The 12,457-nt window shown below is 45.5% G+C and overlaps 1 protein-coding gene across 1 annotated transcript in view; it reads right to left on the minus strand.

The window, feature by feature from the left end:
• CD38 (CD38 molecule) overlaps positions 1 to 12,457 on the minus strand; it is a 60,076-nt gene that overhangs the window by 30,053 nt on the left and 17,566 nt on the right. The window contains exon 3 of the mRNA XM_053923488.2: positions 4,343 to 4,653. Coding sequence (XP_053779463.1) covers positions 4,343 to 4,653 — 311 coding nt within the window. The remainder of the gene's footprint in view (positions 1 to 4,342; positions 4,654 to 12,457) is intronic.

Consider the following 12,457-nt stretch of genomic DNA (forward strand, 5'->3'; position numbering starts at 1 on the left):
CCACAGATTTGGGACTTGTCAGCCCCCACCATCACATGAGCTGATTCCTTAAAGTCAGTCAGGATTTCTCTCTCTCTGTCACTCTGGAGAACCCTGACTACCATAGTGTGGCGCTAACACTGGGGACTGAGTAGCAGGCATAAGCAAGGCCTCAAGGACACTGTTTATGAAGGCTGGACAGCCACAGAGGGAAGTGTCATCGGAGGCTAGGAGAAAGATGACCCATGTTATGTAGTGGTGGAAAGTTTAGTAACACTGTTGCCTGCACTAATGGAGCAAAAAGAATTTACAAATTTGGCTAAGGAGATTTCCAAGAAGATTGTTGAAAGCGTCCACTTATTCTTTTCAGCTGTGTATGATAAGGTACAGAGAAAAAGAGAAAAATGAACTAAAGAAGAAAGAACTGTTCTTTTTTTTAGCAGAATCAAGAGAAATTATTTCCAAGTGAGGTACTGCTGAGTTGGAAAATAAAACTGCTTGTCATCCCCCATAGTTCGCGATAAAAGAATATCAAAATAAGCAATGGCCTCAAGGCAAAGATCACATCCAGGGCACTGAGAGCAAAACACGTTCACAGAGTCAAGACTTCAAGGGCGTGAGTGTAAGCCTCTGAGATATCAAGGAGAAAGAGCAAGACCCAGCCTGTTCGGCGTCCCAGTTGACACCAGCCTTTCAGCTGACCCCTCCTAGGTGTCATTCCCTCGAGTGACATCCGACCTATCTGGATACGACAGCTTCGTTGGGCGCTCAGATGACTTCAGCCCCAGTCAACATCGCAGACAGCAGAGGAGCCGCCTACTCAAGCCCAACCAACCTACGGCGTCATGTGAAATCACCACATGGTTTATGTTGTAAGCCACTAAGTTTTGGGGTGACTTCTTACACAGTAATAGATAAGAAAACTACCAATTATGGATCCTGAAGAATAACAAGGAAGGAGGCCTATGATAATTCCGTTATTAACCCAGCAGTGCCATAGTTTACTATCTGTTATCTGTACATTCAGTTTTACTGTATGTAGTTACAATTATTATATCTGTGACTTTTATGCTGGTTTTGTTTTGCTTGGTAATACATAACTATCTCATTTTATATATAGTTTAGATAAAGACCTACAAAGGTTAAAAGAACTGGGTCAAAGTAGAAATACCAGGTTAAATAATTGACATAAATTGCTTTAGCCCAATATAAAAAACTAGGCAGGAGAGAGTAATCTGGCAAGGTATAGATTTCCTAATTTATCAGGGATAAGATTGCTGATGTTAAGAGGGTATGATTACAAGGGCAATAGTGTGCCAAAGTTTCAACAACATAGAAGGACGGAAGAAATTATTCATCAGTCATGACCTTGAGGTTAAAGTCTCCCAGGAGACAACAAATTAAATTTGATTTAAGGACAACAGGCAGAGAGAAAGAAAAAACCATATATACATATATATATAACAATATATAAAGAACTCCCATAAAAAGAAACAAGCAAGTAGCTCAGTAGAAATTAGTAAGAATCTGAACAAGAAATACACGCACACACAAACTCTCTCTATATATGGCCGATAACGGTATAGAACGTGCTAAGACTCACTGGCAATCAGGGAACAATTAGACGTTACTTTTTTCATAAGGAAACATTGTTGGTACTACCCAGCGATGATGAGACTTTGGGAAAGCATGTCCTCTGGCAGATGGTGAGGGGAGTATAAAGTGGCACAGTCATTTTGGAGGGAATTTAGAAATACTTATCAAAATTGTAAATACACATAATTCTCCCTTTGATCCAGCAATTCCACCAGAAATCTGTCCTACAGAAACATAAGTACACAAAATATCTGCATGAAGACGTATGTGGAGACTTGTCTCTCCCAACGAGGATGGTAGCTTCGTGATACTGCGAACTTTGTATTGGATTCTATATTGTTGGTGGCTAGGGCACTTCCTGAAACATGGCAGACGCTCCACAAATATTTGTTGAATCAGTGAATGGGACTGAAAATTGGAAATTAATTTTCTGTCACTAGGAAATGTTTACAACTACCTTATGGAATACTACGAGCTATTAAAAAAATATGAAGTAAACCTATGTGTACCAGCTTTGGAATGTCTCTAAGACCAAGTGTTAAGTTAAAAAAAAAAGAATAGTAAAAAGTTAAAAATAACATAAATTCCACCATTAGAGAACTGATTTACTAGATTGTGATTTAAATAAATGTAAGTACAAGGCAACCATTTAGAAGTTGGCCTTGATCTACATTCATTGTTGAAAGATGTCTGTCATGTTGCATTTCCAAAAAATTTTAGCATTTTCACCACTTAGTACATATCAGGATAATTGCTCCTAGTCCTCATAATCGCTCCGTGTGGTAGGTATCTCATTCCATTTTATAGTTAAGACCGCCATGTGCAGCACAGAGAAAGTGAGTTCATTGCCCAGAGTTCCTTTGTGACAGAGCCAAGCCGTGGGACTCCAGAGCTCCTTGCCCAAGCCGCACAAGGATGAGTTGCCCGTATGCTCAGGGTTAAGCCTGGTGACTCAGCATAACTATGAATAGCATCCTCTTTCTTTTCAGAATGCCCCCAGACAGGGACAATGACTGCTATGGTCGCTCTGCCACGGCAGGGACTGAGTTCATTCTTCGGAGCCAGGTTTTTGCAATGTGCTCCAACTCCCTACCTCTGTCTGCTCATGTGGAAAAGGGACAGCGATAGTCTCTGCCTCACATGTTGTTAAGGATAAACGATTTGATGTTTTTAAGTGCCTGGCACATAGTATCATATACAAGTACTAACCCATTTATAGTACGTGTGCATGTACATGACATATCTGCATGTTCAAAAAATACTAGCAGAAGATATCCCGTTAACATTTTAAATGCATGTGCATGCATACGTGTGCACATGCTGAACATATGTTTTTGCCTATGTGTACACACACGTGCTTGAAGGTGAGCGAGCATCCCGACAAACATTAAAAAGCCACATGGCTTCTATGGTGCATCCTGCCTACCATGTGGATGTGCCGACCAAAGACGACTGAACAGCAAACACTTCTAAACGTTAAATTAGGGCGAAAATAAAAAGATGGCTTTTTTCATTAACAATTTAGATTGGATATCACTTAATTTCGCTGGTACAGTGTCACAAGCTGAAGGAACACCTCAACTTCTAGTTTCTCTATCAATTAACTAACTAATTATTTGTAAACAAAACTTAAGGGACCCTGGCAACCGTTGGACTTGAACAGTTGGATGAAGACCTGGGGTATCTGCATTAGAACCCAACCCTTGAGCGCAAGCAGGGAGGTGGAGAGGCTGGGGGATGGTGGGGGGGAGGGGAGATCTCACTGCTCCCAGCCCTGAACTGCAGGTGTCTCGGTGGCAAAATTGTGCAGTCTCTTAACTCGACAGCTTAAAATTGCGGCTCTCCCTGCCGCCTTCGGCAGGCTGAGAAGTAGCTGTGACTTGCCAGCGTGTTGTACTCTCTGTGCAACTTCACAAATGCGCGCTGCCGCTGAAGCCGTGCGCTGGGAATGGCACTCAGGAAAGTGGTTCGCTTTGGAGAGAGATCAGCAGCTAGCTGGGAGGGGGCACGAGGAACCTTCGGAAAGGTCCCATCACTTGGTGTGGGCGGTGTTTTGAGGGTTTGGACAGATTCATCGAGCTGATTAACATAATCATCGTGTAAATGATAGCTCAGTTTTTGAAGGTGTTATTGCTTTGTTTTGTCTTGTTAATGAGTCCGTAGTTACATTCACTGCACGATGCGCAAGAGGCATCCGGGTGCTGTTTTCTATCAATGAATGAAACTCTTTTCAGAGCGGCCCTGCTGACGCTATCCCGCCACCGCAAGCTCCAGAAGCTGCTTAAGGAGATGTCATCTATTACGGTGCTCAGAGACAGTGAACGGAAACCCCAACGAAGTAGAAAATGTCACCAAACCCCCATCCGACCCCCCACACACATCTGCGGTGGTTTTCCGTCCCTGTAGTGGGACCGGGAGCCCTGAGGCGGGCTACGGGTCAGGACTGCCCGGGCTCTGGGCACCTCGCCCAGAGAGCAGGCATCTCTGCCAAGTGTTCACAGCTGAGCTTGCCGGGCCAGCGAGCTGCGCTCACCGCAGCACGCTCGGTGCCACTGTCCCCCACCGCGCACCCAGCTCCTGCAAGGGATGTGAGGAATTGCAAGCTGGGTGCTTGGTGAGCAGCACTGCCCAGCAGGCAGGCTCTCAGCTACCCGAAACAGAAGATGCTTTGTTTCAGCAATCCAGACAGCTCCCCAGCGCCCGGTGCCCAGCCGTGCGCAGTAACCACCGCACGGTGCCCAGCCGCGCGCCACTGACGCCAACTCACCTCAGCTCTGGCCGCTTGACTTGAGTGTAGGTGTAGCATCGCCCCAGAATGATCTCGGGAAAATGCGGGGTGGTGCCCGTCCCGTTCCACTCCTTGTGCGTGGGCACCTGGCCCAGCTTCAGGACTCCGACCACCGCGGTGACCGTCACCACCACAACCAGGACGCACAGAAGGACGCCCACCCGGATCTTGGCTTTCTTGGTGAGATTGCAGCAGGGCTTCTCCCCTGGCACGGGGCTGAGTCTGTGGTCGGGCTCTGGGTCCATTGCAGGGTCGGTCGGGCGAAGTCGGAGGACAGGACCTGCCAGAGGCTGGGCAGGAAAAGGGAAGAGAGCTGCCCCTTTGGGAAACTGCACCTCCCCTTTTATCTTTCACTTGCCTTTTCTGCGCTTCCTTTCCCACCCTACCCCCTCCTTCAAACTTCCCTGGCCAGCTGGACCAATAAGAATTTAAAGGACTTCAGACGACTTTAACAAAAGGGGAGAGGCAGCCACCTGAAGCTTGCCCTGCAGATGCCTGCAAACACCCTGTGCTCCTGCACCTTTCCGCCAGCTCCTTTGTCAGACTTGGACTTCACCCTTCGGATGCACTGCTTCCTGGGAAAGGTGAAGGCTGGCTGCCTTCCTATGTACCTATGAACCAGCAGTACCTTCCACCTGCCAGGGATGCTGTACCTCTGCTTCGTAGCATTGACTATGCCTGCTCAGCCCCCTTTAAAGGCTCCACCTAAGCCTGAGCACTTCCCTCAAGTGGCATCTTGGTAAAGGTCTGGGTTCAAACTTAGCTCCATCACCCAGTTGCTGGGCGAGGTAGGGCAAGTCACTTGACCTCTCTGTGCTTCAGATGTAAAGTGGGTCAATGGTGTTACCCACTTCACAAGGTTGTGTGAGGTTTAAGTGAGTTCATATCTGCGGCATGTTTAGTGTCATGCCTGGCACATGGGAAGCATTCAGTAAATGTGTGTTATTCTTACTTGCTCTGTGAGCGTGTGGAGGGGATGTCATTCTGTCATCCATGGGTCGTCCTTAGAAAAGTGTCTGGCGTGCAGGGAGCACTCTCAGTAGTGATTCCATAAATAACCGAGTGGCTTTTTCCCAGACTTCCTCTGCTTCCCCACTCTCAAGGTTCCTTAGCACGGGGAGACCCAGACACTGGGGTCGTGCGGGGGTGGGGGGAGAACTCTGCCACCTCACAGAGCGAAGGTAGAGAGCATAGCTTTAGGGATGGGCAGGGTAATGGATTTGCTGAGAGTGACATGTGGACATTCTCTTTTGACTACTTCTCAGTGAAACGAGAAGGTCCCCTGCTGAGAGTGTGTGGGGTGCTGGGGAAGCCACAGGAGGCGGAAAGAGCAGATGGGTGGGAAATGAGAGAGGTTCTCCAGGTGTCATGAAGCGGTCAGGAAGCTTAACAAAGGCCGGACAGTGAGGGCGTGTTTTTTGTCCAGCCACTTCTGCTTAGAAGAAAAGGCAAGAGTAGGCAGAGAGTTCATTTTCATGGGGCGGGGTTTGCCTGCTTATTGAGAGTTGACCAGGGTGCCGAAACGAAGCCGCAGAGTCTGTTGAGGCTTAAATAACAGAAATTTGTTGCCCCGCAGTCTTGGAGGCTAGAGATCTGAGGTCAGGAAGTCAGCGAGGCTGATTCCTCTGAGGCCTGTCTCCATGGTAACAGATGGCTGCCTCCGTTCTGGACACACATGGTCTTTTCTTCACGGGTCTGCACACCTGTGCTCCCATGTCCTCTTCTTGTAATGACACCAGTTACGTTGGCTAGGGCCCACCCTAGAGACCTCGTGTGAACTTCATGGCCTCTTTAAAGGCTCTGTCTCCAAACCCTGTCGCATTCTGAGGTCCTGGGAGTTAGAACTTCAACACGTAAATTTGAGGGTGGGGACACAATCTGGCCCAAGGCACCGGGCAAGGACAACACAGTGAGAGACAGGCAAGGGGGGTGAAGGTTTAAGCATAGATGGAGTTTCAATAATGGAATGTGGCACCGAAGTCCCACAGCAACTGAAGTGAAGACAAAAGAAAGGTGACAGTAAAAGAGGAGGAGGTCCCGAGGGGGCCAAAGAATTGATAAGAGGAGGGAATAGCTCCACTTGCAAATCGCTCCGTCCGAAACTGAACTGCTGATCTTTTCCTGGTCTTCCAAACTGCAGTGAACGGAGCCTCCATCCCTCCAGTTGCTCACGCTATGACTTTCTGAGTCTTTGAACCCTTCCTCCTCCCTCATCCCACACATCCACCTAGAAGTTGGTTCTTTCTGTCTGATGTTAATGGTATTTGATATTTAATACTAATGGTAATTAATGACATTGAATATTCATTATATATCCACTTTACTCGCCTCCACTGCCACCAGCTATTCCAAGAGAAAGTTATCCTCTCTCTCACCTAGGCAGAGCTCACCTGGACCTGAACTTTCTTTTATATTAAAGGATATGCAAGGACCAACCTCAGTCACTGTGTAACAAAGCTTGTCGGCCATTTCTTAATGAACTGGGCTGTCTGATATGAATAGTTTTCTGGTTTGTAGAACAAAACACTGAAGACCTGCCACAAAAACAACCCCTTTAGAAAGGGTATTTGTCTTTGGTAATAAATATAATAAATACACATGGAGTAAATACACATGGAGTAGAAGTCAAATAGGACAAAGTGAATATGTGGAACATTATTCTTTCTCCTGCTCTGGACTCTCCTCTTACTTTACTAATGAACAGGCAGCCTACCTGTGAGTACCCATGGATGGAGAGATACACTTTCATTGCTTCATAAAAATTACGGCGTATTGCCGACCCAGCTGTGTGCCTGGCTTTCTTATAGAGTGAAGTACTTAGAGGATCTTACCTATCAGCACATAGCGCTCTACCTCATCTCTCTAAGTGGCCCCTGGTACTCCATCGTCCATACCACGGTTTATTTAACTAGACCCATATCAATGGGCACCTAGGTTTTCTACTCGTTTGTTACCACATTAAATACTGGAATAAACATTCTTGCATCTACATATTTCTTCACGTGTCCAAGTGCGTACAGTCCTCAAAGTCTTCCTGGGTCAAAGGGCACAAACTTTTAAAATTTTGCAAGATACAGTCAACCAAAGACGTTGCACCAAGAGACACTCGCACCCAGACAGTTACACTTTCGGTTTTGTTTTGTCTTAATTTCTGGTTATGAATCAGTAGTAACTTGGGAGCACTTCAGCTTTTACTCTCTCCTTGTGTTCAGTGTTCCTTTATTTTCTCAAGTCTCTGTTCGACTTGAGAAAATGAAATCTCAGAGGACCCTGCAATCCTTTGCCCTGCCAAAGTCACTTGGTTGGTGAGCCCGCTCACTGTGCTCCGTCTTTCTGCAAGTTCAACTACAAAGGCCCAGAGTCCTGGTGTGCCTTGGCAAAGAAGACTGCAAATGCACAAGTAACCCCATCCCTGCACTCCCTCTGGCTGTGGCATGATTCAGGGAAAGTTCCATTTTTCAATTGGCTTTCTCATTTGTCCAATGAATTCAGTATAATGCTTCCTCAGCAGGTTCAGGTGGGGAGTAACTGGGATAATACACACACTGAGGACAGGCTGGGCACTCGACACGTGGTCACGTTGTTATTGTGAACTTATTTGCACATAGCTACAATACACTGGGGCTCAGAAAAATGGCCTAATCTGGTGTACATTCAACACATATTAAGACCCAGCCCATGCCAGGCACCGTGGTAGCTTGCTGGGGGCACAGAAGGACACTGTCCACGAGGAAGCCGGTTAGGTGTCAGGGCTTTCTGGTCAGGTGGCCCTGAGTGGGCTCTGCCACCTGGACAAGGAACAGACCTTCTCAGAAGGACAAGTTTCTCTGCTGCAGAGTGGGCTTAAAATTTTCTGCAGGCATCACTGAATTTGAGGATTGACTCAGGTGATGTACACAGAGAACTTAAGCTGAGTGTCTGACTGCTAACAAGTGTCCAACAAACAAGCACCAATACTGGGACGGCTGTGTACAGGCAGGAGAGAGCCAATATGTCAGAGAGGATTTCCGAAGGTCCTGCAGAAGATGGTGACACTAGATTGGGGGTTGACAGGCAAGCAAGGATTGCAAAACGTGGGAAAAGGCATTTAAACACCACAGCGGGGAGAATTGCAGGCTGGATGTTGAGACGTCTAGGGCACAGAGAAGTGCCTTCCTCCCCGTCACACAGCCAGTTAGTGGAAGTGCTGGCTCTTGAATGACCTTTCCTTGGTCAATTTCATTAGCTATTTTCAAATCATTCAAGTAATACAATCACATTTTAAACATGGGAAACGGAGAAAAGAAGAAAAATGCCCCCCACATCCTGTTCCAAAACCCAAAATCAACTACCATTAACATTTTGGTATCTCCTTTCACAATCTTTTTTCTCATCTTTGACAGCTGTATAAGTGGTTATAATATATACTATTTGATGATATGTATATATTTCATACATATGTGTGAATATATAAATTATGCTCTTTCCACTTCACTGTGCGTACATGACCCCTGCCGGGCCATGTCTCCTCGCCCAGAACACCGAGCCCAGGCCCAAATCCCAACTCTCCCACTTAGCAGCTCTTCGAGCCTGAGCATCTTATCCTGCATTCTCCCCGTGTCTCAGGCTTGCTGTTAGCACCTGCGAGTGTAAGGGTAAGACAAAGAGCTGCCCACTTCCCTGGTAAAGCCCTAGAAATGGGGGCTCCTCCTGTCCTCAAGCCTCCCACTCGTAGGTGAGCTCCGTGAGAATAAGGCCGCTGCCCTTCTTCGTGCACAGAGCTCCGAGCATGGACCAGTGCCTGGTGTGCTGTTAGCACTCAGGCAACGGCTGCAGATTGAACAACTCCCTCTCCCACATGCACACCCAGCAACTACAGACTGACCATCCCCCAGGGGCAGAGAAACTAACATGTCCAGGGTCTTCATCACATTCAGCAGCTACAACCCAAACATCAGCAAGGCCCTACTGCTCATCTGCTGGGCAGCGAACCACAGTTTTGAAGGGAGAAGAGGACAGAGGCACAATTCTGTAATGCTGCTTTTCCCTCCTTCCACAATAGTTGCCCGCGTCATTGAATGGCAAATACTTTGTGCACAACACCCTACAAAAAGGCCATCATGTACACACTTTCTTATTCCCATATTGCAGATGAGGAATCAGAGGCTTACGCTGGCCACCGTTGGTTGATACAGAGGGTTTTGAAGCCAGACAACCTTATTTCAAACCTGACCAGCTAACCCTACCTCTCTGCCATTAAGCAGCGGAGAGTTAGTGGGCACCCACCATGTGCTGGCCAAGAGTTGACAGAATTCAACTCTTCTTGCAGAGGATTTATGGTCCAAAGCAGACGCTTCTGGAAACATGTTCTCGGGCATGAATCCATGGTAGCCTTAGGCTCTGAGCAGCACTGGGAAGCTGGGGGCGGACTTGTTTTCCTAGGAACGCGTTTGTCTACACAACACGTTTTGTACCTCCGCACGTCAGAGTGCCACCAACAGACAGTGAGTAGATGTTGAATATAAAAAAAACCTCAGGAAAGTGTACTCATTGAATCAAGCCTAGCACAGCCTGCAATCTGTTTTTTATTTTGTTTTGTTTTGTTTTCTAGCGGTCTTATGGAAAGGAAAGCTGCGTGATTTCTCCTCCCACATCCTCATCAAGGAGACAGACATCGTGAGAGGCTTTACAAATATGGACTTCTTCAATCTCCACAGCAAACCCATGAGGTAGGGAGTATTCTTGGCCCCATTTTACAGGGGGAGATTGAGAGCCAGAGAGAATGAGTGACTTACCTAATGTTACTTGGCTTGTAGATGGTGAAACTGGGGAACTGAGGTTCAAACCCAAGCAACAGGCTCCAGAATACGTCCTCTTCTCAACCATGCTGCCTCTGGGCTGAGCAAATGCAAACACACAAACTCCACTGAATTTCCGTCACTTCAGAAAGTCTTTTCCATGAGCTCTGAGCCAATCGCCTTGGCCTGGGGCTGGCTCACTCTGATTAGATTAGGTCTCAGTCTTCTGCTGCCTGAACTGGGGAGTGGGAGGTAGACCCTCACGAGGGCTTAGAGTGGTGCAGGGGAAGTTTTCCAGAGAAAAATCAGGATATTATCACCCAAAAAGGGTAAATAGATGCTGACTTTCAACAACAGAAAAGCATACTCACTGATGTCAAATTTAGCCCATTCATAGCAACTTGGGCAAAATTTATATATTAGTCATTTCATACACACATTTCAAACATTCCAGAACACCCCCAAATTCATGCTAAGATTTGCTCAACAGCTTTTCTTTTTTGATTATGTTTTATCGATGATGCTATCACGGTTGTCCTGGTTTTCCCACTTTGCCCCCCTCCACCCAGCACCCCCCACTCCCTCAGGCAATCCTTCCATTGTTCATGTCCATGGGTCATGCATATAAGTTCTTTGGCAACTCCATTTCCTACACTGTACTTTACATCCTGCGTGGCTACTCTGTAACTGCCTATTTGTACTTCTTAATCCCCTCACCTCTTCAACCATTCCCCCACACCCCTGCCATCTGGCAACCCCAAAACACTCTCTGTATCAATGATCAACAGGTTTTCATATGGGGTGTTTACTTGACTCACTGGGACATTTGTGCTTTCCATTTTTATATTCCAACACAAAGAGACTAAAGGTCAAATATCTCAGCTGGGGGGAGGAGCACATACTTGAATATCTAAGAGGCAACCTTTCAATGTGTCCCCAACCCAGCATTCTTCAGAGCAGACTAACAACAAAACAAAAAACTCAAAAAAAAGCCCCAAGGAGAATTCACTGAAAGTAAGGATACTGAATATCATTCACTGATTTTATTTTGCTTTTTAAAAAAATAAACAAGTTTTTAGAGCAGTTTTAGGCTTACAGCAAAACTGAACGAATGTAGAGTGTTTCCATGTCCCCTGCCCCTACACATGCGCCACCTCCATCACTACGGACATCCCCAACCACAGAAGTACGCTCGGTATCATCGATGAACCTGCACTGACACATCATAGTCCACCAAAGTCCACAGTTTGCAGCAGGGCTCACCCTTGGCATGGCACATTGTATGGGCTCTGACAAATGTATAACGGCATGTATCCACCATTGCAGTGTTATATAGAATAGTTTCACTGCCCTGAACATCCTCTGTGTTCCACCTACTCATCACTCCTCTCCCCCTAACTCCTAGCAACCACTGACCTATTTACTACCTGCCTGGCTTTGCTCTTCCAGAATGTCATAGAGTCAGAACCACATAGTATGAAGCCTTCTCAGACTGGCTTCTCTCACTCGTAATGTGCATTTGTCTCCTCCCTGTCTTTTCGGGGCTGGCTAGGCCATTTTAGCGCCAAGTGATATGCCACAGTCTGAATGTACCACAGTGTTTTAGCCATTCACTTGCTGATGGACATTGTGGTTATTTTGTTTTGTTTCTGAGACTAGAGTGATTTCAACCTGATAAATTTTAGAATTCTGCTTATTTTGCTAATTCATGAGTAGTCAAAGCAAAGTTCAAACTTATATTTTAGAAAGACACCCCTTTTTGCAAAATAAGAACTCTACAAATAATTTTTCAAGTTATAGAGATTTTGTTCTCCTATGTAATTTTAAAATTACTTGTGACTGCATCACTCAGAAATAAATGTCATAAATGTTAATAATTTGGTATGATATATGCGCATATCATTTTCCCAGAATTTTTATCCTAGCATTTAAACTTTATATTACATGATATTTTACTTACCTTTAAGTGTTTTTCATATATAGTTTTCTAATAATGCATATCTTCCACATTATCATCATACCATAGTTTATTTCATCATTATTCTGATTTCAAATATGTCCAGTCTTCTCCTGTGTTTTGATTACATCCTAAAAAAATCCACTGGGCACAGCTCTTATGATTTTTTCAATAAATTTCTGGAATTTGAATGTAAATATTATTATTGATGTTAGAATAAAAAGGACAAAATCAAAAGAAATTGGAAATTAAAACATATCTAAAGCTATAATCATTAAAACTCATACAGGATAAAAGCAGCTCAGCTCTCCAAGTTACATTAATTATTGAGAACACTATCAAGAATCTAGAAATAAGTTC

Source organism: Desmodus rotundus, chromosome 4 (genome assembly GCF_022682495.2).
Source record: "Desmodus rotundus isolate HL8 chromosome 4, HLdesRot8A.1, whole genome shotgun sequence".
Lineage (NCBI taxonomy): Eukaryota > Metazoa > Chordata > Mammalia > Chiroptera > Phyllostomidae > Desmodus > Desmodus rotundus.